Source organism: Nerophis lumbriciformis, linkage group LG07 (assembly GCF_033978685.3).
Source record: "Nerophis lumbriciformis linkage group LG07, RoL_Nlum_v2.1, whole genome shotgun sequence".
NCBI classification, from domain to species: domain Eukaryota; kingdom Metazoa; phylum Chordata; class Actinopteri; order Syngnathiformes; family Syngnathidae; genus Nerophis; species Nerophis lumbriciformis.
The window spans coordinates 46,796,386-46,822,594 of NC_084554.2; the positions used below are offsets into that span (position 1 = coordinate 46,796,386).

Sequence of the window (26,209 nt, forward strand, 5' to 3'; positions counted from 1 at the left end):
AGTCCCTTGAGAAAGCTGCGACCTGAAGCTCGTCTTGCAGGCTTGATGAACGCCTTTGAAGTCGGTCGCTCGGCCGCCGTGTTGACGGACAGCGATGGCACGATGCCATCCTGAGACCACCGTGAAACGTTTTTATCCGCCGTAACCATGACAACGCCCTCACTGATGAGGCGAATGGAGAAACATGCGACGTCCTGCTTCGGGAGTTCAGCGCCGTCCTTCGCCTGAAGCCCCTCCCCCCTCCTGAAGGAGGCGGGTCAGGATATCCAGGAGGCGCCGATGGACGTCCCGGCCTTGTCCGCGGCCCACGCCGTCGGACTCGGAACATTCCTGCACGGCCCGCTGAAGCTCCACCTGCTCCGAGCCACCAGAGGCAGAGAACAATGTGGGAGAACTTTAGGCGGCAAAGAAGGCGTCAGACGCACACTGACCTGCAGGGGGAGCCCTGCTTTGGCGCCCAGCAGCGTGGGAGAGAACCACAGCCTGAAGATCTTCTCACAAATCACCTAGCGAAGAAGAGAAGGAAATCTTAGTAACACCCCGACTTCTTCTTCCTGTTTGGAGGTTTTGTTTTCATTCCACACGTCTGCCTTCATCACTTCAAGCACCGCCATGGCGGCCAAGGTCAAAGTTCACAAGAAAAGGTATGCCGTGTGCTTGGACTAATAACTTTTGTGCATCTTACTCAGAGGTGTCCAAAGCAAAGTGCGGTCCGGGGGGCATTATCTTGTAACGACCTACGGCACATTTTAAAAATACTTTTAAGACAAAAACAAACATAAAAATGTGGAGTAAAAAAAAGCAAACGGGTGAAATGTAACAAGAAAAAAAAATGCTAATTTGACTCCGATAACACAAAGCTGCTTTTCTCCAAAAATAATAATGAATCAGAATCAAAATCAATGTTATGAATTATTGACCAATTCAGAGCTCCAATTAATTCACAAAATTCCACTGTGATACATTTTTTTGGGGGGTGAATATTGCATATTTTGTGCGTTTGCCATAAAAAACAAAGTTTTCTTTGACAAAAAGGGCGTAAAAATAACCCAAAAAAAATGAAAAAAAATCATAAAAAGTTCTAATCGAGGGATAGATCTGTAGTTGATTTAGAGCACGGGTGTCCAGACTTTTTCCACTGAAAAATCAAAGCATGCGGAGGCCATTTTTAATATTTTTCATTTTCAAAACCAATAAAATTTATAGATTTTTTTATGCATTCGGGCTCCCCTTAAGTTTGACCCCAGAAGGATCTCAAGTAGAGATGCCGATAAATGCTTTATAATGTAATATCGGAAATTATCGGTATCGTTTTTTTGGGGGTATTTTTAATTTTTTTTATTAAATCAACAAAAAAAACACAAGATACACTTACAATTAGTGCACCAACCCAAAAAAACTCCATCCCCCATTCACACTCATTCACACAAAAGGGTTGTTTCTTTCTGTTATTAATATTGTGGTTCCTACATTATATATCAATATATATCAATACAGTCTGCAAGGGATACAGTCCGTAAGCACACATGATTGTGCGTGCTGCTGGTCCACTAATAGTACTAACCTTTAACAGTTCATTTGACTCATTTTCATTAATTACTCGTTTCTATGTAACAGTTTTTATATTGTTTTACTTTCTTTTTTATTCAAGAAAATATCTTTAATGTATTTATCTTATTTTATTTTATTTTATTTAAATTACCTTATCTTCACCATACCTGGTTGTCCAAATTACCGGTAGGCATAATAATGTGTTAATTCCACGACTGTATATATCGGTATCGGTTGATATCGGTATCGGTAATTAAGAGTTGGACAATATCGGAATATCGGATATCGGCAAAAAAGCCATTATCGGACATCCCTAGTCTCAGGTCATAAAAATGTTAAACATAAGTCATAAATATTTTTTTTAATTCAACACTTAAATCTGTAGATCAACTTAAGGTCTATCTGTCAATATACTGTTTGTTTGTTTTTTTAGATGTATGTGGAGGGGGGCGTGGTCGGCGCGCCTCCTGCGGGAAGGGAGTGTGTATGGCCCAGCCTCGAAGCCCAGCTGGCGGGTGAGTAGATTGCCCAGCTGGGGCTGGTTATCTAATCACCTGTCTCCTTTATCAGCAGCGCCCGAGGCCATTAGGGGGGCTGATGAGAGCAGAGAAAAACCCCCACACAAGCAAGAAGGAGGCCGCTGGCGAGACATTGCAAAATATAAAATAATAAAAATTAGTTTAACCCGGTACTTCGGGCTCACGAAGACTCTGTCGGTCCCAGGGGAACCCATACGATGTTGTTTTGCCATTTTTTGTCATCGTCCTGTTTTTATGGCAAAAACATTGGTGACATTATTCAGTCAGCGAAAGTCACCACATATGTATATATATATATATATATATATATATACATATGACCTAAAATATATATACATAAATACACTCACAAAAAATGGTTCCCGCATGTTTTGATTTTTCAGTATGCAGTCCTCAGTGGAAAAACTTAATAGACACCCCTGATCTGACTTTTCTACTCCAGAACCGCTGCACACAAAAGTGTGAAAATGTATCAAAACCTGCACCCCTACTGTGCTTTCTTTCTGACAAAGACACCACAAGGTGGCGCTGTTATTTTTAAAAAAAAAGTGAGATTAACTTGAAATTTCTCACACAGCTCAATGCTGCTCAAGCTAAACATTTTGTAAGCGACGACTAACTAATTGTACTTAAGCATTTTCTAATGATTATCCAACGTATGCCAGCATGTCTTGCAAAGCCAGTAGGGGGCGCCACTGGTTTACAGTGTGGTGGACTAGACTGTGTGTGAATGAGGTGGTGCCACCTGCAGGTTGGAGTTGGAGCGATGGCGGCTGCAGCGTCTTTTCATCAGGTTGCACGAGGACGAGCAGTCGAAGAAGTTGCAGTCGTCGTCGCTGCTGCAGTTCTGGTCCAGAATGTCCTCCATCTTGGGCTCGAAGAAGGCCATGTCCACGTCGATGGCCACCACCTGCTCAACATTCAGAGCGTGAAGGTGCTGCCGAGAACAAGTAACGATGGTAAGCAATGATGCCGGGCGCTGACAGTCAGGTCCTTCCTGATGGCGAAGTTCTCCGGTTTGACGTCACACAGGTGGACTCTGTGCGTGAAGTCGTTGTCAAAGTGGTGCACCATGTCCAGGAAGCTGAGAGCGATGCGGTGGACCTTCTGCCGGGCACTCCACGCCGCCAGGCTTCCGGACCCGACCACCTCCTCCAGAGAGAAGATGTTCTGGTCCCAGGCGTGGCCCGCAGACAGGTACTCCACGGCGTAGAAATGCCCGCAGGAACCCAACACCTTGGCCACGTGTGTGCTGAGGTCCTGCAGGACTCTGGAGAAGGACCGGCGGCAAGCAGGTTCAAGCGGGACATGAAAGAAATGGAAAGAAGCGTACTCACCTGAGAAAGGTATATTCCTCCTGCTGCAGCAGAGACCACAAGGAGGCCAGCTCCGCTCTGGAGTAGGTCTTGTCTTTGGACCTGAGCCTCCCGTTCCACAGTTTGGACAAAGAACTAGCAACTCCCCCTTCGTCATTACCTTCCTCCTCTGGCAGACCCAGCCAGTTACGCACCTGACCCAGGGACAGACCACAAACTGGATGGCAGCAACAGAACTCCATCACGGTCAAGTACCGAGTCGTCGAAAGTATCGATGCCAGCTTCATACCAACACGCATCGATACCTGCTTTTTTCAGTATCATCCGTCCCGAAAAAGAACAGCTGCTGTCTTTAAACAATGATCTAGAGCAGGGGTGTCAAACTCAAATGCAGAGTGGGCCAAAATTTAAAACTGAACAAAGCCGCGGGCCAAGGTTGAACAAATTAACCTTTTAATAGGAACCCAAACAAGTTTTGCATTGAATATTGAACAAGCAAGGCTTATATAACTTTATAGTGACATGCAAAATCGAGTTTCAAATAATAATAATAATAATTAAAAAATATCAATGGCATATCAAATACAATTTAAATACAAATTGATTGCCTCTTGTCTATTTGCAGCCTTCTGAGGTAAATATCAACATGAACTTTTTCCACAGGCTAATACATTTGAAAATAAAATAACAATGAATAAACCAACCATTCAGGACTTTAAATTGCTCAGTTTGCAACACACTGATCTAATCTGATGTGCCCAAGCCAGATACCTGCCATCTTTTCTTGGATGCTAGTTCATTAATGTCGGGGCTCAGGCTTTGAGCTGAGGCAACCTTCATTATTGAACGAAGGTGTTCATCAGTCATTATATCACGTAGTCCACCCGGACCACAGTCTTGGGGGCGTGCCTTAAAGGCATTAACGTCCTCTACGAGCTGTCGTTATGTCCGCTTTTCATCCATTCTAACAAGGCCCAGTCACAAGATATGTGCAGCTTTTGTACGCACACACATGTGAATGCAACGCATACTTAATCAACAGCGATACAGGTTACACTGAGGGTGGCGTTATAAACAACTTTAACTCTGTTAGAAATATACGCCACACTGGGAATCCACACCAAACAAGAATGACAAACACATTTCGGGAGAACATCCGCATCGTAACACAGCATAAACACAACAGAACAAATATCCAGAACCCTTTGCAGCACTAACTCTTCCGGGACGCTACAAAATACAACCCCGCTACCACCACACACACACACCTTGTAGCGTCCCGGGAGAGTTAGTGCTGCAAAGGGTTCTGGGTATTTATTCTGTTGTGTTTATGTTGTGTTACGGTGCGGATGTTCTCCCGAAATGTGTTTGTCATTCTTGTTCTGTGTGGGTGCACAGTGTGGCGCATATTTCTAACAGTGTTAAAGTTGTTAATACGCTCACCCTCAGTGTAACCTGTATCGCTGTTGACCAAGTATGCCTTGCATTGACTTGTGTGTCTGTGCAGAAGCCGCATATATTATGTGACTGGGCCAGCACTCGTTGGACTGGATGAAAAGTGGATGTGATGATTTTCGGGAGGGGCACTGAAATTTGGGAGTCTCCCGGGAGGGTTGTCAAGTATGAGAATTAGCGGTGAATGCGGTGTTACCGCGGCACCACCGCTGTATATAATCGGCGGGCCAGCTCTAGTGTTAATTTGATATCACCTCAAAGGCCAAGTGAAATTACACGGCGGGCCAGATTAGGCCTGCGGGCCAGAGTTTGACACCCATGAGCTAGAGTTTTTGTCCCACTATTGTCCTAAATCCAGAGAGACTTTGAACGCTGGTCTTTACCTAATATAACTAGGATGGCCATACCACTTTTTGTCCCTCAGTCCTTCTTTCTACATTAGATAGTCAGATTCTAGACTTCATTTAAACGCACAGGTTACATAAAGAGTATTTGCAAAGACCCAAATCGTGGGGAGAATTAGCACTACAGAACTTTAGATTTGATTACTGGGCCAAGAACATTAGAATTCTTAAATATTGGCTGCAATTAGAAACATATGCGGTTAGTCATGGAGGCACCAGGGCGTGCCTTATTTGGAGTTTGTTGGTATGTTCCTGTGTTGGATGATTTAGTTCTGGGCTCGCGCTCTTATTTTGGATTCTCTTCCTGTTTTAGTTTGTCCTTCCTGAAGCGACTTGACTCCTGCCTCAGAGCGCTGTTTGATCCAGCTGAGTTGAGTTAGTCATCAACAGCCTATTTAATGCAGCCTCGCGTTTTAGTCAGAGCTCGGGAATTGGCTTCTGTGGCACGATGTTTGTTCTTGTCAAGCCTCACCGTAAGTGTAGCCTTGTTTTGAGCTTCCGTGTAGTCTTCTAACCGTGTTCTGATTTACGTGCACATCCCTGCACGAGAGTGTTTGTGAAGAGTTTGACTGCTGGTGTTATTAAATATTCTTTAACCTGCAAGCTGCATTCGTGCATTCCATTTGCAATCTCGAAATCACGACAACTACTGCTAACATGCGGCCCCGCAAACGTGACACAAACTCAACTAAACCGGTTTCTCTTAGGGCTTTGGTTCACTCTCCTTCACTCATCTACGTTTTCTTTCACGAAACATCCATCCATCCACCCACCCATCCATCCATCTTCTTCCGCTTATCCGAGTTCGGGTCGCGGGGGCAGCAGCCTAAGCAGTGACGCCCAGACTTCCCTCTCCCTAGCCCAGGGGTCGGCAACCTTCAGCATACAAAGAGCCAATGGAGCCCATTTCCCCCCAAATAAAACCCACCTAGAGCCGCGAACTCTGTTAGATTCCTAAAATGATGATAACACCACTTATAGTTTCCTTACACTTGTGCTATAGGACTTATGAAAATAAACACTTATTTGATGTATTTCTGGATATAACGAAGCAAATTATCAAATTATTTTGAACATTAGAAAAAAATACACTGTTCCTTCCCTTATTAATGAATAACAAAATAAAAATCAACTCATTCCAATGTTCTGAAGGCATACGACTGCAAAATATTCATTTGACGAAAAATTTAAAACAACTACATAGTCATCAATAAAAACAGCAAATTAATAAAAATATAAATAAATAAAATGTTTCTCTTTTTTGATCCGTCCATTGCTAGGGGTTGACCGCTAAAAACAATACAATTGCATGGCAGCCAGAGATGTCGCATAAGGGCTGTGACATACATTTCCATCGACAATATATTAAAATGTGTTTTATTTTCATATGACAAGATCCCAGAACTCTCCAAAATAGCAACTGTTAAATTAAAATACCGTATTTTTGGGAGTATAAGTCGCACCGGAGTATAAGTCGCACCGGCCGAAAATGCATAATTAAGAAGGAAAAAAACATATATAAGTCGTACTGGAGTATAAGTCGCATTATTTGGGGAAATTTATTTGATAAGTCGCATTCCCGGCCAAACTATGAAAAAAACTGCGACTTATAGTCCGAAAAATACGGTAAAATAAATAAAATGAAATATAATAAATCAAGTAACCATTATTTGTTGACATTCGGTTTCAAAGCCAAAGGGAGCCATGGCGGAGGCATGAAAGAGCCGCATGCGGCTCCAGAGCCGCGGGTTGCAGACCCCTGCCCTAGCCTCTTCGTCCAGCTCGAGGCATTCCCAGGCCAGCCAGTGACATAGTCTTCCCAACGTGTCCTGGGTCTTCCCCGTGGCCTCCTTCCAGTCGAACGTGCCCTAAACACCTCCCTATGGAGACGTTCGGGTGGCATCCTGACCAGATGCCCGAACCACCTCATCTGGCTCCTCTGGATGTGGAGGAGCAGCGGCTTTAACCCAAAGCTCATGGCCATAGGTGAGGACGGGAATGTAGGTGGACCGGTAAATTTGAGAGCTCTGAAGACGAAGCCTGTCGATCTCACTATCCACTCTTCCCTCACTCGTGGACAAGACTCCAAAGGAAATTGAACTCCTTCACATGGGGCAAGATCTCTTCCCCAACCCGAAACATTCAATCGTAAAAACCTCCTTCGGGATTTGGGTTCGGTTTAAGTGCTATTTTGGTTTACAGACTATTTCCAGTCTTGCACCCATCACAGCTAATCATGCTTCTCTTATAGATAGTGCCTTTTTAAGGGGGTCAAGTCTGTGGATCAACGACCTGAAACATTCATACATTGACAAAATTTTTCACTTTTTTCAGCAACTGTGAAATAATAAATGTTCACTCTCTAAGCAACATTTCTTTAGCTATCTACAGATCCGCACACTTTCCCTAGGTTCCCAAACTAACCGACTGACAGTTTTAACTGTGTTTTTGACACCGCGTCCGACTTTAAAAGGCTCAATTACACGTATCTATAACCACATTTTTCTTTTGCCCCCCGAGTCTTTGACTCCAATGAAGTCACTTTGAGAGAGGGATTTGGGTATGAGTCTATCTGAGGATAGCTGGACAGAGATCTTAAGTAGAGTTCATAAGTCTTCCATTAGTGCATTACACATCCTTATTCAATGCCAGCTAACACATTGCACTTATTATACCAAAGTCCGAATAGCCAAGGTATATGATGACGTGATCGGTGTCAACAAGCTCCAGCTAATTTAATACGTATGTTTTGGCTCTGCCCATCCCTGTGCAGCTTTTGGACGAAAGTTTTCAACACTTTGTCTGTGGCCACTGGTGAAAGGATTAAGCATAATCCTCTAAATCAGTGGTTCTTAACCTGGGTTCGATGGAACCCTAGGGGTTCGATGAGTCGGGCTCAGGGGTTCGGCGAAGGTCAAAACACACCCGACTCATCGTGTAAATAATAAACTTCTCCCTATCGGCGTATTACGGATACGACAACAGCAGAAATCAGACTGATTTGCAGGTGTGTAATTTGTTGTGAGTTTATGCACTGTGTTGGTTTTGTTCTTTGAACAAGGTGATGTTCATGCACGGTTCATTTTGTGCACCAGTAATAAAACATGGTAACACTTTAGTATGCGGAACATATTCACCATTAATTAGTTGCTTATTAACATGCAAACTAGTAACATATTGGCTCTTAACTAGTCATTATTAAGTACTTATTAATGCCTTATTCAGCATGGCCTTATTATAACCCTAACCCTCTAACCCTGGCCCTAACCCTCTAACCCTAACCCTAACCAAATAACTGTAAATTAAGTCTTTGTTACTTAGAATATGTTCCCCATACTAAAGTGTTACCAAAAACATATAACTTTGTCTTGAATTTGAAAAAAAAAACATTTTATTTTTCACTAAAGACATACTTGCCAACCTTGAGACCTCAGATTTCGGGAGGTGGGGGGTGGGGGGTGGGATGGGCGGGGGAGCGTGGTCGGGGTGGGGCGGGGGCGTGGTTGGGGCGTGGCTAAGAGGGGAGGAGTATATTTACAGCTAGAATTCACCAAGTCAAGTATTTCATATATATATATATATATAAGAAATACTTGACTTTCAGTGAATTCTAGCTATATATATATATATATATATATATATATATATATATATATATATATATATATATATATATATATATATATATATATATATATATATATATAATATGTATATATATAAATAAAAGAAATACTTGAATTTCAGTGTTCATTTATTTACACATATACACACACATAACACTCATCTACTCATTGTTGAGTTAAGGGTTGAATTGTCCATCCTTGTTCTATTCTCTGTCACTAGTTTTCTAAACATGCTGAACACCCTTTCGCAGGTACCCAGAAAGGTTTTGAGTACCACCAAAAAAACTGAATCTCTGAAGACAGTATAAAAATCTGTGTTAAAGATGTACAAATACTGTTTGCATAATAAGCATGTTATTGTTTACAAATGAGGGTTATGAGTTCAGTACTAAAAAAAAAAAAGAATGTGGCTTAAGTACAGTTTTTTAATTGAGCTGCTGCATTTTTTGGTTGGGTTGTTTATTTATTTTGAGTAACTTCTACATTTCTAAAAGGGGAGGAATGTAATAGAGTGATCTATGTTTGTCTGTTGCCATCTCCTGGTGAATGTTGGCTATAGCGTACTGGGGTTACTTTTTGGTTGGCCAACGATTTACGTGGTGTTGCGCACCTGACGTGAAGTGACTGAAGTCTACAGTAAAGAGACGTACTTCATCACCTCGCCTGGTTATTGCCTCCAACTCAATATATTACAACAACATTGCTGTTTACGGCAGACGAACTGCTTTACGGTAGAATAAAACATGACTGCTGTTGTTGTGTGTTGTTACCGCGCTGGGAGGACGTTAATGAAACTGCCTAACAATAAACCCACATAAGAAACCAAGAACTCGCCCTCGATCATTCTACAGTTATGACGTGTTTGGGCAGGCACGCTGTTTATATTGTAGGAAAGTGGACGTGAATACAGGCTGTTGACACGTCACTCAGGTCCGCATGGAGCTGGAGTGGGCGTGGCTTCCAACTCTGCCTGAATTTCGGGAGATTTTCGGGAGAAAATTTGTCCCGGGAGGTTTTCGGGAGAGGCGCTGAATTTCGGGAGTCTCCCGGAAAATCCGAGAGGGTTGGCAAGTATGACTAAAGAAGGGTTCGGTGAATGCGCATATGAAACTGGTGGGGTTCGGTACCTACAACAAGGTTAAGAACCACTGCTCTAAATGGACTATTTGGGGCAGCACCTCAGTCTTCTACTCTCAGCAAATCCAAAAACGATTTTGTAGCATTCGCCACACTATTGGCGAGAAGACTCATTGGGTTGAATTGGAAGGCAACAGAGCCTCCCAGCCGCACCCGCTAAAAAAAAAGATGTTCTGTATTTGCTCAAATTGAAGATGATTAGACTGACATTGGAAGGTTGTTCTGTGAAGATTCAAGAACTGTGGGGTGCCTGTCCGAGACACTGATCTCCAAATTAACATTGATTTCACAATACGAAGGTCCTTAGCCCAGGCTCGGGATCTTTCTGTGTGGAGTTTGCATGTTCTCCCCGTGACTGCGTGGGTTCCCTCCGGGTACTCCGGCTTCCTCCCACCTCCAAAGACATGCACCTGGGGATAGGTTGATTGGCAACACTAAATGGTCCCTAGTGTGTGACTGTAAGTGTGAATGTTGTCTGTCTATCTGTGTTGGCCCTGCGATGAGGTGGCGACTTGTCCAGGGTTTACCCCGCTTACCGCCCGAATGCAGCTGAGATAGGCTCTAGCACCCCCCGCGACCCCAAAAAAAAGGGACAAGCGGTAGAAAATGGATGGATGGATGAATCACAATTGAGACGTGGGTGGTTGATGAGCCTTTTGTGCCCTTGTAGGTTGCAATATCTTGCTAAGGCCATTCGGGAATGCAACTGTCTGTGGTTTTATGTTGACATCTGTCTGTGGTTTCTTACTTTATTATTTTTTTAAATGATCCCCGTCAAGGTGGAATAAGTATCGAGATTTGTGGGAACTCACTGGTATCGGTATCGACTACTGGAATTCTGGTATCGTGACAACCCAAGTTCAGAATCAGTAAACCGAACATGAAACTTTGTACTTGTTTGGAAGTCTTCATGTTCTTGTCCACTTACCTCCAGAGTCGCATAGAGAACCACGTCAAGAGGCGACAGGTCCTCTGCCGGGTCTTGCTGCGAGGAGACGGTACTAGTTCAGTTCGCAAGTTCCACTCAAAACCAGAAGCAGACCACTTTTCAGTACCTGGTAGTCCAGTACCCCCATAGGCTCATAGGAGGAGAAGTTATCCAGTTTGGACTTGAGGATGACGGGCTGTCCTCTCCAGTGGACCTCCATCACCTTCTTGCCGCTCTCGTAGTAGAGACAGCGCTTGTACTCCACCAGGCCGCGGACGCACAGGTCCGTGCACATGTCGCCCGCCGCCGAGCCTTGGCTGAAGTCGGAACACTGGGCGGGGCATAGGGCGTCACAACATCATGGCCGCTCTGAGTGAAAAGCCCAGCACGCGAGAGACAGCGTCTACCTGCCATTTTTACCACTTTGGATCAAAAGCGGACAAGGTGAGCGAGGACACTGTTGTGTTGGAAGTGATGACTTATTACTTACTGCTGGGGTTTGTGTGAAAGGCACAGGTGAATGAATGCAGAAATTAATCTGATGAGTAAGATTAGTGATTCTCTGAACATTGGCAGGTAAACTTTGTCCCTCTATATCGGGGTGTCTAATAGTGTGGAGCTAATTTTTTAACGGCCCACAGCACAATCATTAGCATTCTAATATTAGCATGAATTGATTAACGTGGACCCCGACTTAAACAAGTTGAAAAACTTATTGGGGTGTTACCATTTAGTGGTCAATTGTACGGAATATGTACTGTACTGTGCAATCTACTAATAAAAGTTTCAATCAATCAATCAATCAAGCATGCTAGCTAACTTTGCAGGTATAAACCTCAGCATCAAATATTTTGTTGCTTGATGAATGATACCTGTTAGCATGCTACTGTTAGCATTTTAGCTATATTTTTATTTAGCAAATGTGTAGGTATGCACCTCAGTCATACTAACGTTAGCCATACTTGCCAACCTTGAGACCTCCGATTTCGGGGGGAGGAGGTGGGGGTGGGCGTGGTCGGGGTGGGACGGGGGCGTGGTCGGGGGCGTGGCTAAAAGGGGAGGAGTATATTTACAGCTAGAATTCACCAAGTCAAGTATTTCATATATATACATATATATATATATATATATATATATATATATATAAGAAATAGAAAGTCAAGTATTTCATATATATATATATATATATATATATATATATATATATATATATATAAGAAATACTTGACGTTCAGTGAATTCTAGCTATATATATATATATATATATACACACACATAACACTCATCTACTCATTGTTGAGTTAAGGGTTGAATTGTCCATCCTTGTTCTATTCTCTGGCACTATTTTTCTAACCATGCTGAACACCCTCTCTGATGATGCATTGCTGTGTGGCACGCACAAAAGTGCTTTCATCAAATGCACTAGATGGCAGTATTGTCCTGTTTAAGAGTGTCACAACATTGCTGTTTACGGCAGACGAACTGCTTTACGGTATACAAAAACGTGACTGCTGCTGTTGTGTGTTGTTGCCGCGCTGGGAGGACGTTAATGAAACTGCCTAACAATAAACCCACATAAGAAACCAAGAACTCGCTCTCCATCATTCTACAGTTATAACGTGATTGGGCAGGTATGCTGTTTATATATCCCGCCTGAATTTCGGGAGATTTTCAGGAGAAAATTTGTCCCGGGAGGTTTTCGGGAGAGGCACTGAATTTCGAGAGTCTCCCGGAAAATCCGGGAGGGTTGGCAAGTATGACGTTAGCAAGCTAGCATTTGAAACATAATTTTCAGCTTCACACCTCAGGGTAATATATTTTAATACTTGATGCATGTTACAGTTACCACTAGCATGCTAGATTTTTTTAAAGCTAATTTAGCAGCTATACACCTCAAGTGTCATATATTTTGGTATCTCACTAATGCAAAGTGTAAGCATGTTCTTGTTAGCATAATATTGCTAGCATGCTAACGTTTTGTTCATATTTTTTGTTCCTTGACACTCGGCCAGCGTGCTAACTGTTTACATTTCAATTTGGCTTCCTTCCTTTGTTTTTTTTCCCAAGATAGCGCCGCTGTAGTGGCTGCTGGTGGCAGGAGCTCTGTGCTCTTGTGTCATCCTTTTGTGTTCCTGATGTTTCCCTCTTGTTTTATTGTGGTTTTGTTTTGCCTTTTGGTTGGGGACCCTTTGGGACTGTGCGACAAGGGGTGGCACTTTCGTGACTTCTGCGGTGCTTTTTTGTGAACTTCTGGATCTACCTCCCGGGAGCCTTTTGGCCATGGAGACCAGCTGCTGGGTCTCTGCCACACCAGAGTCCGTTTGGAGAGACTGGAGGAGATGCGGATGAAGAGACAGGGCTGCGGGACGGACAAGCTTCACAGTGTCTTGGCTGAATGAGCAGGTATCGGACATCTCCATAGACGCATCTTCGCTCATCCATGCGGACTGGACACTGGCCGAGAGTTGGTGGGCGGCTGAGGGTGGTCTCTTGGTTGCTTTGTTGGGTCTGCTCCTGTCTCTGGCCATGCTCCCCCGACCCCAGCAGACGATGGCGTGGAACACCGCAAAAACCACCACAGTGTATATGTTTTTGTTGTTGTTTTACTTTTGTAGCTGTATGTAGAAGTGGCTGGTTGCATCAGCTCTGCTCTTTTCATGTCTCTAATGTCCTTTGTGGTCTTTGATGTTTCCCTCTTACACACATGTTTATGTGTGCCGTGCCGATGAGGTTTTTTCCCTTGGCCTCAGTCTGGACCCCCTCTCCAGGGGCCAAGGCTTAGAATGATTTTTTTTTTCTCAAGCGATCCTGTTCTGTCTCCCTGTAATGTTTGTCTGATCTTGAATGGGATTGTGCTGAAAATCTCAATTACCCCTCGGGGATTGTTAAAGTATTTCTGATTCTGATTCGGCTCTTCAGCATGCACGCAAAATTTGTACCGAAATTGCATTTTCTTGTTCTTTGAAAAAAATCTATGTATCTAATATAAGCGTGCTAGCTTTTTTGCAAATTTTGTAGGTATACACCGCAGCATCAAATATTTTGTTACTTGACAAATTAAACCTGTTAGCATGCTAATGCTAGTATGCTGTCTTTTTTTGTGTGCGCAAACTTTGTGTGACGATCTGTCACATTTACATTCGGCTGTGTTTCCTTGGTTTGTGTTTGTTTCCCGTCAGCGCTCTTATTTTGGTGCCATTTCCTGCATGTCTCCCTGAGCGCTCGTTTCCCTCACCTGTCCCTGATTGGCAGCCTGGCACACCTGGTTGCCGTTGCCAATCAGGCTGCTATTTATTTTTATCATTTTTTTATTTTCATTTAATACACTGTAGCACTTTGAGGTTGTTTACTCAATTAAAAGTGCTTTTTACAAATAAAATCTAGTATTATTATTTATATTATTATTATTTATGCCTGCCTCGCCCTCCAGTTAGGGCTCGATGATTGTTTCATGTTTCCTGTACCCTGTTTCCCCTGCATGTGCAACATACCAGTTGCGCTATTTCCTCTTTGACATTAAAGTCATGTTTTCCTTTGTAGGTAGACAAGTTAATATTTTGGTACTTGATGCATGTTAGAGATAGCATTTAGCATGCTAGCTTTTTTTAATACACCTTAGTGTGTCATATTTTGGTATTTCAACAATGCTAACTGTAAACATGCTATTGTTAGCATTTTAGCATAGTACTGTTAGCATGCTCATATATTTAGTTTTTTGACACTACAGTGTGTAACTGTCAGCATTTCAGTTTGGCTTTGGCTCTTCAGAATTCACACGAAATGTCTACCAAAATTGCATTTTCTAGTTCTTTCTATACATTGTACTGGTTTTGAAGGTGAAAACTACCAAAATGGCCCCGCATCTTTTGATTTGATGTCCGTTTTTTGATGATTTAACCGCAGCCTGAGCGACTTCGAGACGGACGAGTTCCGCTGCACAACTTTCTAGCATATGTATAATACATTCAAAAACAAATGTTTAAAAATAACAAAACGGCCTACGAATCCTTTGATCTTTCAGGGTGGAAACAAGTTTGGACACTTGCTCTGACGGATTACATGTTAGCGGTCTCCTTGTGACTTGACGCTGGTGAATGGAGTTCAAAGGTCAAGTACAGCAATGAAGATCAACACGAGAACAATGATGACGTGGGCTGAATGGATTGCATTCACACACACACACACACACACACACACACACACACACACACACACACACACACACACACACACACACACACACACACACACACACACACACACGCACACACACGCACGCACAGCAGTGTCAGAGGACCAGTTGACCCCACCCTCATCTAAAACGCCAACACACCCTATTTTCACTCTAAATCCGATCTTTTTATTATGTTCTATTGACAGTTTTTAAACGTAATGGTCCCCTATTCATGAAACAAGACATTTTAATAATGTACTTGTCATGATTAGGGATGCACCGATGATAGATTTTGACAGTACGATTATAGTTTGAGTAATAATCAGGGTTTCACAACTATCTTATCGTTCATTTCACAGCAATAAATGAATACAAGACATTGATGTTATTTATTACTGTCAGATATAACAGTAATCAAATAATAATACCTTGTTCTGTTATTTTTTGATTACTGTTGATGCTAGATGATAGATTTTGACAGTACGATTATAGTTTGAGTAATAATAAAGGTTTTGCAACTATCTTAGCGTTAATTTCACAGCAAAAAATGAATACAAGACATTGATGTTATTTATGACTGTTATATATAACAGCAATCAAAAAATAATAACAGAATGAGGTATTATTTGATTACTGTTAAATCTGACAGTAATAAATAACATCAATTTGGAACCTCAAGATGCTGTATCCATTCTCCAACTTCAAAAAGAAAATGAAAACTTACCTATTAACCACCTATCTCTAATGCCTCATGTAGGGTAGACTACTGTTGGGTTTTGCATGGTTGAATGAATGTATGTATGTATGTATGTATGTGTATGCTTGCTTTAGTACTGTTATCTTGTGTTTATCATATAGCGTTGTTTTTGTTTTGTTTTTGTGCTTGCCACCATGTTTCATCATTCCATGTATATACTGACTTCTGGACCCCCTGTCAAAAGCTTCTTCTAGCTTATTTGGGGGACCCTTTCACTTAGCAACATCTTTAAATGATATTCACTACTATTGTAATTGTTCTATGGTATTGTGAATAATCAATCAATCATAATCACTCACATGAAGTTAAGAGGCCATGCCATGAAGCTAATTTGATTTGAATGTAACTTTTCTACATCACCAAAATTGATCATGTATGTTGCTCTATGTATACTTTTGACCCAGCAGATTTGGTCACATTTTCAGTCGACCCATAATAAATTCATAAAAGAACCAAACTTCATGAATGTTTTTTGTGACCAACAAGTAAGTGCTCCAATCACTCTATCACCAACAAATAAGAGTTGTAGAAATTATTGGAAACTCAAGACAACCATGACATTATGTTCTTCACAAGTGTATGTCAACTTTTGACCACGACTGTACATACTGTATATATACAGTATATATATAAAACTGAAGACAGTATAAAAATCTGTGTTAAAGATGTACAAATACTGTTTGTATAGTAAGCATGTTATTGTTTACAAATGAGGGTTATGAGTTAAGTACAAAAAAAAAGAAAAGAATGTGGCTTAAGTACAGTTTTTTAATTGAGCTGCTGCATTTTTTGGTTGGGTTGTTTATTTATTTTGAGTAACTTCTACATTTCTAAAAGGGGAGGAATGTAATAGAGTGATCTATGTTTGTCTGTTGCCATCTCCTGGTGAATGTTGGCTATATATATATATTAACTTTATAACTATATATATTAACTTTATGTGCAGTCGGCATTCGGTCACCAGCCCATTTTTCTAGTCCAATGCGACCCCCGCGTCACAAAATTTGGACCGTTTTTCAGTAATACACCGTACAGTAATACACCATACAGTAATACACCGTACAAACAACAACAACCATTGGTTTTACGGTTTAAAAAATGTCCTGTCAGTCACCAGAATTTTACGGTAAAACACAGTGGTACCATTTTTCCATTCCAGTAATATGCGAATAACCGTTAATTCTATGATACAATTCTGGCGACTTAGCTGCAAGTCTATAGATTTTTATTTAACGGAGTACGTACAAAAATATAATGAACATCTGCAATTGTGTCAAAAAATCCTTAGGGGTAATCCTTATGAATTAATATTCATTTATTACTCACTGTTACACACGGCCCTCTGAGGGCAGCCGTAACTGCAATGTGAAAACCAGTTTGACACCCCGGTTATATGTGGAAGACAAATGTTTCCAAAGAACTCCCTGGTGGTCCTGATGGTGTCTGCGGCCTGTTGTAGATCAGCACCATGGCGCTCACGATGGACAGAGACCAGCACATGCATCAAGATGGAGGTCATTAAAGGCAGTCTGGTCCATAAATAGTCTGGAATGTCGTGCAGGGACGAAGTTCCCAACTCAGCCGCGATTAGACCCTAAATAGACCTTATATAGAACCTGAATAGACCATAGTTAAAGGACATGAGATGCCATTTTTAACCTCGGGTCTGGTGACTTTGTGATGGACAGTTTTGAACATCCGTGAAGATGAGCAAGACGCGGTTTAAGTCGAGACACGCCTGAGTGGCTGTCTTGTTGACTTTGGATCTGCGTGCTAATCCCCGTGTTTATTCAGGATCTCATCTGCTTCTACTTTGAATTAAGGCGACGTTTGAAAAGATCAAGGCAAGGAAAGCCAACATTTACCCATAATGCATTAGTGCGGACTAACTCGGATGGACAGGTTGGTCACATCATCAACATGTACTCACCAGCCGCTGCAGGATCTTCTTGCTCCTGTCGTCCGTGCAGAAGTCGGACAAGACTCTCCTGTGGACCAGAACTACGCCATTGAGGAGCAGCCAAGACCCGAACCAGAACAGAAGGAACACCAGCGTACCTCGGCGAGACCACAACCTGAGGCCCAACCAGCGTAGGAAGTAAACCCCGGCGGCCATGACGGCTGTGACCAGGCCCACTGTCCTCAGACGTTGGTCCAAAAGTCAAGAAGCGTCTAAGAAGTTGAGTAAATCCTGGTCAACATGTCCCCCATGATGGTTTGCACTCCTCAGAACAAGATCTCCAACTGGAAGCAGCTGGCGCCGTAACAGGTCCAACAACAGAAGGCGATTGATGCGCAGACATCTGGACTCATTGGACGTCCTCCAGAACGAGAACCAAAACCATCGCCAGCTGGCCGTGCTCTCTGGGAAAAGGAAATCGAATACTGACAATTGGAATGTCCTTTGTGAAAACAAGGCAGACTTGTTTTCTGGACAAAACCCAAATTCTACAGAACTTGTCACACGAGACAAGACCGTTGTCATCCACTAGCAGCTTTTACGTCTTCAGATCCAACAGAACTGATCGCTCTGATGTCCAAGACAAATACCTCAGAGATGTTTCAAGACTTCTGAGGTTTTTAGTTCTGCTGCACGTATTTGTCTTAACCGTCAAAGAACCCGACACATTTTCCTTCAGCTTACTACTTTGTGGTCAGGTTTCAGTCCAAAAAGCTGACTGAGGTTCTGGTGCTGGAGCCCGTCACAGAGATCTCGGGCCCACTTGATGAAGTGGGACGCCCGAGGGAGAGACAAATGAGAACCAGGAGGTGCACTGTTCGGCTCTGACGTGTGTGGCCCCGCAACTTGAGACTGCTCTGATGCGGTTTTGCTTCATGTATCAGAGGTGACCCATGAAGGGTTTCGGAGTGAGACTATCACTCACTTGTAGGTCCACCTCATTCTTCCACCATCACGCCAACCATTTCCTTCACAAAGTTCTGTTCAGTCCAAGAGTTTGTCTTCTCGGGTTCACCAAGTCAAAGCAGGAGAAGAAAAAGTGTCTTCTTCGAGATCCAAAAGGTGAGCTGCTCTGTCTGTAGAGCTTCTAATCCGAGGCAGCGTTCTGGATCAGCGTGCAGGTCCTGCGGAACCGCTTGGCATTCTTCAAAGTTTACAGACACTTTAGACCATGAGCTGCTTCTGTCGGTCTTCTTGTCAGGACAGGTCTGCATCGGGTCGCAGTACTGAAGATGCACCAGGAGGTCGGCGGTGACTTAAACCCTCATTGTGGATTGTCAGGCCTCCTTGGACCACTGCGGACGGAATTTCTTTCCCTCCCCGCCTGCTCCTACTGTGTGTGTGTGTGTATGTGTGTGTGTGTGTGTGTGTGTGTGCGTGCACGCTCAGGCATGTCAGTACAGCCTTCCTGCAGTCTTTGCTGCTGCTCTGTGACGCCCCCACATGGCGGCTGGAGGGTTAACACTCACTAAACAAGTGTGGATGTGTGTGTGTGGCGGTGGTCTTTGGTGGGAGGAACATCGTCCCCCCCTTCTCTCATGATAACATGCTACTGTACCTCTCTCTCTTAGCCCCTCCTCCTCCGTTACCACGGCAGCACATCCCCTTCAGCCACATTAAAGGCCCCCACCCCTTACATCCGTGCTGTACATTGGAAAGCTGCCAAGAAAAATCAGGTTAACAACTCCTGTTCATTAATTCCTACAGTCATAAATAAGGGGAGAGGCCTCTTTAATTTCCCGCCTTGAGGGGTGTTAAAAAGACATTTATTGACACCCCCAAAGTCCAAAAACAGAAATTAACTAGCTCCCTTAGCAACACGCTAACTCAAAGACAAAACAGTTGCTGGGTGCCAACAGTGCTTTGACCACAACACAACAACACTGGCGCCTCCAAATGAATGTAAACACCAGAGGAGCTGCCATCTGGTGGTGAGATCGTGGTACTGCGGGCGGCCCTCACATTAATGTTTCACTCTATTTAGTCAAACGTCAGCATACTTGCCAGACTCCCGAAATTCAGCGCCTCTCCCGAAAACCTCCCGGGACAAATTTTCTCCCGAAATTCAGGCGGAGCTGAAAGCCACGCCCCCTCCATCTCCATGCGGACCTGAGTGACTAGGTGTGCAACCCCACGTAAATCGTAAAAAGTAACCCCAGTACGCTATAGCCAACATTCACCAGGAGATGGCAACAGACAAACATAGATCACTCTATTACATTATTCCCCTTTTAGAAATGTATAGAAGTTACTCAAAATAAATAAACAACCCAACCAAAACATGCAGCAGCTCAATTAAAAAACTGTACTTAAGCCACAATCTTTTTTTTTTTTTAGTACTGAACTCTTAACCCTCATTTGTAAAAAAAAAATAACATGCTTATTATACAAACAGTATTTGTACACCTTAAACACAGATTTTTATACTGTCTTCAGAGATTCAGTTTTTTTGGTGGTACTCGAAACCTTTCTGGGTACCTGCGAAAGGGTGTTCAGCATGGTTAGAAAAATAGTGACAGAGAATAGAACAAGGATGGACAATTCAACCCTTAACTCAACAATGAGTAGATGAGTGTTATGTGTGTGTATATGTGTAAATAAATGAACACTGAAATTCAAGAATTTCTTTTATTTATATATATATATATATATATATATATATATATATATATATATTTATATATATATATAAATTATATATATATATATATGGCTAGAATTCACTGAAAGTCAAGTATTTCTTATATAAATATATATATATATATAAAATACTTGACTTGGTGAATTCTATCTGTAAATATACTCCTCCCCTCTTAGCCCCGCCCCCAACCACGCCCCCGCCACACCCTGACCACGCCCCCCAACCCCCACCTCCCGAAATCGGAGGTCTCAAGGTTGGCAAGTATGAACGTCAGGAACAGTATTTGTCAATGTGGGCAAAAGTTAAAATTATTTTACACACATCAGCTAAAGTAAAGATCAATAAATCACATTTGTTTCATGAGACGTGTGTGTTTTTGTCCTCTCAAAAGTTTTTTTTGATGTTTTTCGCTATCTCAAACTGGTTTTCACTGAGGGCCACATGGCAGTTATGGCAGTCCTCAGAGGGCCACTTGTAACAGTAGTGATGAATGTAACTAATGTATAAGGATTCACCTCATGATATTTTTTATAAAATAGCCCATTAATTTAATAAAAAAATGTTTTGTTAAATACGGCGTGAAAAAAAAAATCTATAGACTGGCAGCTCAGTCGCCAGAATTTTATACTAGAATTGATAGTGTTTTTTGTTTTTTTTTTACAGCATATTACTTCAAATGGAAAATTGTACCATTCTTTTTTGACGGTAAAATTCTGGCAGCTGAGTGGACATTTTTTTACTGTAAAATCTATGTTTTTTGCGGTGTATTACTGTAAATGGAAACACGATACCTCTGGTTTTTGCAGTAAAATTCTGGTGGCTGAGTGGACATTTTTTTACTGTAAAATCTCTGTTTTTCGCGGTATATCACTGTAAATGGAAACACGACACCACTGTTTTTTACAGTAAAATTCGGGCAAAAGAGCAGCCAGTTATTTTTTACTGTTAAAACTATTGTCATTTTTTACCATAACATGCTTTGAAATCCTGTGATGAAGTGCCGACCATACTTGCCAACCCTCCCGATTTTCCCGGGACACTCCCGAATATCAGTGCCCCTCCCGAAAATCTCCCGGGGCAAGCATTTTCCCGAATTTCTCCCGATTTCCACCCGGTCAATTATATTGGAGTCGTGCCTTAAAGGCACTGCCTTTAACGTCCTCTACAACCTGTCGTCACGTCTGCTTTTCCTCCATACAAATAGCGTTCCGACCCAGTCTCATAATATATGCAGCTTTTACACACACATAAGTGAATGCAAGTCATACTTGGTCAACAGCCATACAGGTCAGACTGAGGGTGGCCGTATAAACAACTTTAACACTGTTACAAATATGCGCCACACTGTGAACCCACACCAAACAAGAATGACAAATACATTTCGGGAGAACATCCGCACCGCACCGTAACACAACATAAACACAACAGAACAAATACCCAGAATCCCTTGCAGCACTAACTCTTACGGGACGCTACAATATACACCCCCCCCCCCCGCTACCACCAAACCCCGCCCACCTCAAACCCCCGCCCTCCATCTCCCGAATTCGGAGGTCTCATGGTTGGCAAGTATGGTGGCGACTTGTCCAGGGTGTACACCGCCTTCCGCCCGAATGCAGCTGAGAAAGGCTCCAGCACCCCCCGCCACCCCAAAAGGGACAAGCGGTAGAAAATGGATGGATGGATGCTTTGAAATCATACATCAATCTAACATTTATATTTATTTTAACAAAAAAAGGTTGCAATTATTAGGAAACACAAAACTAATAGTTCATTATTATTACAGATTATAACTACTTTCCAACCTAAATTCAAACAAATGTAACTAATGTTATGTTATTAACATGGACAATATTATTACAGAGTCATACATAAATCAAGCAGATAACTAAGTATTTTTATTTTAAGAATTTTTTTTTTTAATAATGATATTAAAATGTTGTTACTTTTATTAAAAATATATGCAATTGCATCAGTACATGTATTTTTTATGCCAAAACGGAAAGAATTAATATATTTAGTAAGAAAAGATAAAGTATCATTTCCTGGCTTTGGAAGGCCATATAAAATGTGGCGGGCCAGATCTGGCACCCGGGCATTGAGTTTGACACCTGTGCAAATAAAAGCACGGAATGAAGCAGTAAACGTGGCGGGACGGCAAGGCAAACAACTCGATGTTCTCCCTGGTGGGTTCTCCCTTCCTTTCTCTCCCAGCTTATGTTCATCAGTCAAAGTCTGCTTTGGCTTTAAGTTCATGTCATCTCTTAATGTTAAACATGTGCACCACGTCACAGTCTGCCTCTGCGCGCGCCAGAACCGACGAGTCGTCAATCGATTGCAAAGACAGTTTTCAAAAATAGCTCACAAGGGGGAAAGAAAAAAAAGATGGCGAACGATTCATCCAATGGCGTCACTGAACCACAAATCAACATACATTGAAGGGATATATACTGTGTGGCGCAGGCATCTACACGGACACCTATAAACTGAGCTCAAGTTTAATTATATATATATATATATATATATATATATATATATATATATATATATATATATATACATATATACAAACCCCGTTTCCATTTGAGTTGGGAAACTGTGTTAGATGTAAATATAAACGGAATACAATGATTTGCAAATCATTTTCAACCCATATTCAGTTGAATATGCTACAAAGACAACATATTTGATGTTCAAACTAATAAACTTTTTTTTTTCTTGCAAATAATCATTAACTTTAGAATTTGATGCCAGCAACACGTGACAAAGAAGTTGGGAAAGGTGGCAATAAATACTGATAAAGTTGAGGAATGCTCATCAAACACTTATTTGGAACATCCCACAGGTGTGCAGGCTAATTGGGAACAGGTGGGTGCCATGATTGGGTATAAAAGTAGATTCCATGAAATGCTCAGTCATTCACAAACAAGGATGGGGCGAGGGTCACCACTTTATCATCAAATGCGTGAGCAAATTGTTGAACAGTTTAAGAAAAACCTTTCTCAACCAGCTATTGCAAGGAATTTAGGGATTTCACCATCTACGGTCCGTAATATCATCAAAGGGTTCAGAGAATCTGGAAAAATCACTGCACGTAATCAGCTAAGCCCGTGACCTTCGATCCCTCAGGCTGTACTGCATCAACAAGCGACATCAGTGTGTAAAGGATATCACCACATGGGCTCAGGAACACTTCAGAAACCCACTGTCAGTAACTACAGTTGGTCGCTACTTCTGTAAGTGCAAGTTAAAACTCTCCTATGCAAGGCGAAAACCGTTTATCAACACCCAGAAATGCCCTCGGCTTCGCTGGGCCTGAGCTCATCTAAGATGGACTGATACAAAGTGGAAAAGTGTTCTGTGGTCTGACGAGTCCACATTTCAAATTGTTTTTGGAAACTGTGGACGTCGTGTCCTCCGGACCAAAGAGGAAAAGAACCATCCGGATTGATATCGACGCAAAGTTGAAAAGCCAGCATCTGCGATGGTATGGGGGTGTGTTAGTGCCCAAGACATGGGTAACTTACACATCTGTGAAGGCGCCATTAATGCTGAAAGGTACATACAGGTTTTGGAGCAATATATGTTGCCATCCAAGCAACGTTACCATGGACGCCCCTGCTTAGTGGGGCCAGCATTTACAAAGAAAACAACAACAAATTAAATCATTGTCAACATTTCCGAATAATTCCCACCGATAGAGTAATATTTGTGTACATTAAATTATTCTGATCTACATATTTTCGTATAACTGATACTAGTGATTGGTTCCTTGATTAAAAAAAAAAAAATACTTCCATTAATACAATTTAAAAAATAACAGTTCCAGTCCCATTGGCGTTGTTAGGCCTATTTTAGGGGGGCTCAAGCCCCCCTAAAATATTCTAAAGCCCCCTAAATAATTTGGTGTTATTTATATATATATATATATATATATATATATATATATATATATATTATTTTTTTTACAAATGCATGCCGACATATTCATTATAAAGTGGCCCGAATATTAGTTTAAATAAATAATCATATAAACTGTCATTATTCACTCAGTTTCCCCTCACTTCATAGCGTAAATCACCAAAAATGATTCCCGGGCGCGGCACCGCTGCTGCCCACTGCTCCCCTCACCTCCCAGGGGGTGAACAAGGAGATGGGTCAAATGCAGAGGACACATTTCACCACACCTAGTGTGTGTGTGTGTGACAATTGGTACTTTAAGGTAGAGAGCCCCTTTACTGTGTCGGTATCCAATCCATTCCACTTGTTCATATAGAAAATGCCCACATCACTCAAAATCCAGTCCGCATTTTCTCTGCGACCTTGCTTGCGGTCCTTGGACTTGTTCATACAGAAAACGCCCACATCACTCTTGTAGAATCTATATAAAGTAATATACATTAGTCTAATGTTAAAACAATGAAAAAAACATTAAATATATTTGTTTTATTGTATTGTTACATTAATAGCTGTTGTATTATTATAGAATGGCTTGGTAAACATTTCATAGGATTTTCAAAGGGAGGAAAAACCAAGACATTTAATATAAAATGTCAAATTAATAAATACATTAAAAGAAAAAGAAAAAAAATGGTAAAAGCCATCGTCCCGGGGAGCATTTCATTTCGTCCCGTGCATTTTTTTAAATAATAATAATAACAATGAATAATTTCTAAGTCTTTGTTAGCCGTTTGTGAAGTTTTGTGCTCGTGCGCTACGTTCGCTCGCGTCCTGTGCATCTCCTGGGGGCTAAGCCCCCCCTGTCCTTAAAAGCTAGTGACGCCCCTGTCCAGTCCTACATACACAATACAAAGCGCCTAGGGGCGGACCTGGGCTTGTCCTCTGACTTTTGGGCAAAACTAAGGACATTTTTCCAGACGATAAAGTCGTCATCACTTGTCATTATAATAATTTAGAACCATTTTGAAGGTTTTTATTGTTATTTTGACATGTCTACTCATGTTCACTTCATCTTTTTTCTTTTGCTCTATTCACCACAGCACTAGTATCGTATTAGCCGTGCACATACGAGTTATTTAAGCACTTGTTTCTATTGTGTTTGTTGATATTTGTTGTTTCCATTGACGAAAGAGAGCACAGTCTATCTTGTGTGTTAAACATACCTGGCTGGTTCTGAATGGGAGACAAGAGACAAGATGGAGGTTGCCTCTTCAAAAGACAAACATATCATTTGGGGTAAGAACACTGACCGAGTTGACTACTTTGACGCGTTAGGGGGACGTTGGTAGTAGTTGGAAATGACAACACGAAGTTTGGAACAAGTTATTTCAGATTATTTGACCGGTTTCTGAAACATAAATGGCAAGAGTGACTTCCTGATGGCCGCACGCAACCTATATTTAGCCACGCCCACTAAAAAAATAGGTGTTGAAGCACAACCAATCAGACAGTCGACTGAAACACCGCAACCAATAGAAACGCTTAGGGGCGTTTTTACAAAAAACATTGCAATAAACTTTGGGAAATACTGTCAAATATAAGGGGGTACAACACCACCTTACCGGAAATGGCTTTCCAAAATAAAGCCGTTAAGCGCTCGTTAAGCGCTCGTTGAGTTTATTCTGAAGCTACAAACCGGAGTTCAAGTAAGGCAAACGTCGACTCTGAAACTATGCTTAGTTTATTAACAGCAAGTAGGGTAAATGTCGACGACCGTGTGGAGTTTAAAGTCGTGTTTAAGGTAAAGTTTTTGTTTTCCTT

General features: G+C 41.9%; 1 protein-coding gene and 1 long non-coding RNA gene across 8 annotated transcripts; one reads left to right on the top strand and one right to left on the bottom strand.

The window, feature by feature from the left end:
• On the bottom strand, positions 1-26,209 carry dipk1c (divergent protein kinase domain 1C). Of its 7 annotated transcripts, none has more exons than XM_072913528.1 (8): positions 17,946-19,372; positions 17,818-17,875; positions 11,084-11,287; positions 10,957-11,013; positions 3,428-3,600; positions 3,075-3,360; positions 2,836-3,000; positions 1-506 (listed from the first exon to the last, which is right to left on the bottom strand). In XM_072913528.1, exons 3-8 carry the CDS (start codon positions 11,249-11,251, stop codon positions 258-260), a joined length of 1,098 nt encoding a protein of 365 aa, XP_072769629.1. In that variant the 5' UTR covers positions 11,252-11,287; positions 17,818-17,875; positions 17,946-19,372; the 3' UTR covers positions 1-257. The 7 variants fall into 7 exon arrangements, with proteins under 7 accessions (XP_072769629.1, XP_061821015.1, XP_061821014.1 ...); XM_061965031.2 differs by having other exon boundaries at positions 1-354; positions 432-506; positions 17,818-19,372; XM_061965030.2 differs by having other exon boundaries at positions 1-357; positions 432-506; positions 17,818-19,372.
• Positions 235-3,360, top strand: LOC133609444 (uncharacterized). The gene is made up of 3 exons (XR_009815709.1): positions 235-644; positions 2,842-3,049; positions 3,123-3,360. It is a non-coding gene; the product is annotated as an uncharacterized lncRNA (long non-coding RNA).

Coding starts and splice junctions, on each gene's coding strand:
- dipk1c (XM_061965029.2), bottom strand. CDS start 18,003: ATGGCCGCCGGGGTTTACTTCCTACGCTGGTTGGGCCTCAGGTTGTGG. Junction 11,014..11,083: donor TGGGGGTACTGGACTACCAG/GTACTGAAAAGT, acceptor GTCTCCTCGCAG/CAAGACCCGGCAGAGGACCT. Junction 507..2,835: donor GCTCCAACTCCAACCTGCAG/GTGGCACCACCT, acceptor CTTCTTCGCTAG/GTGATTTGTGAGAAGATCTT.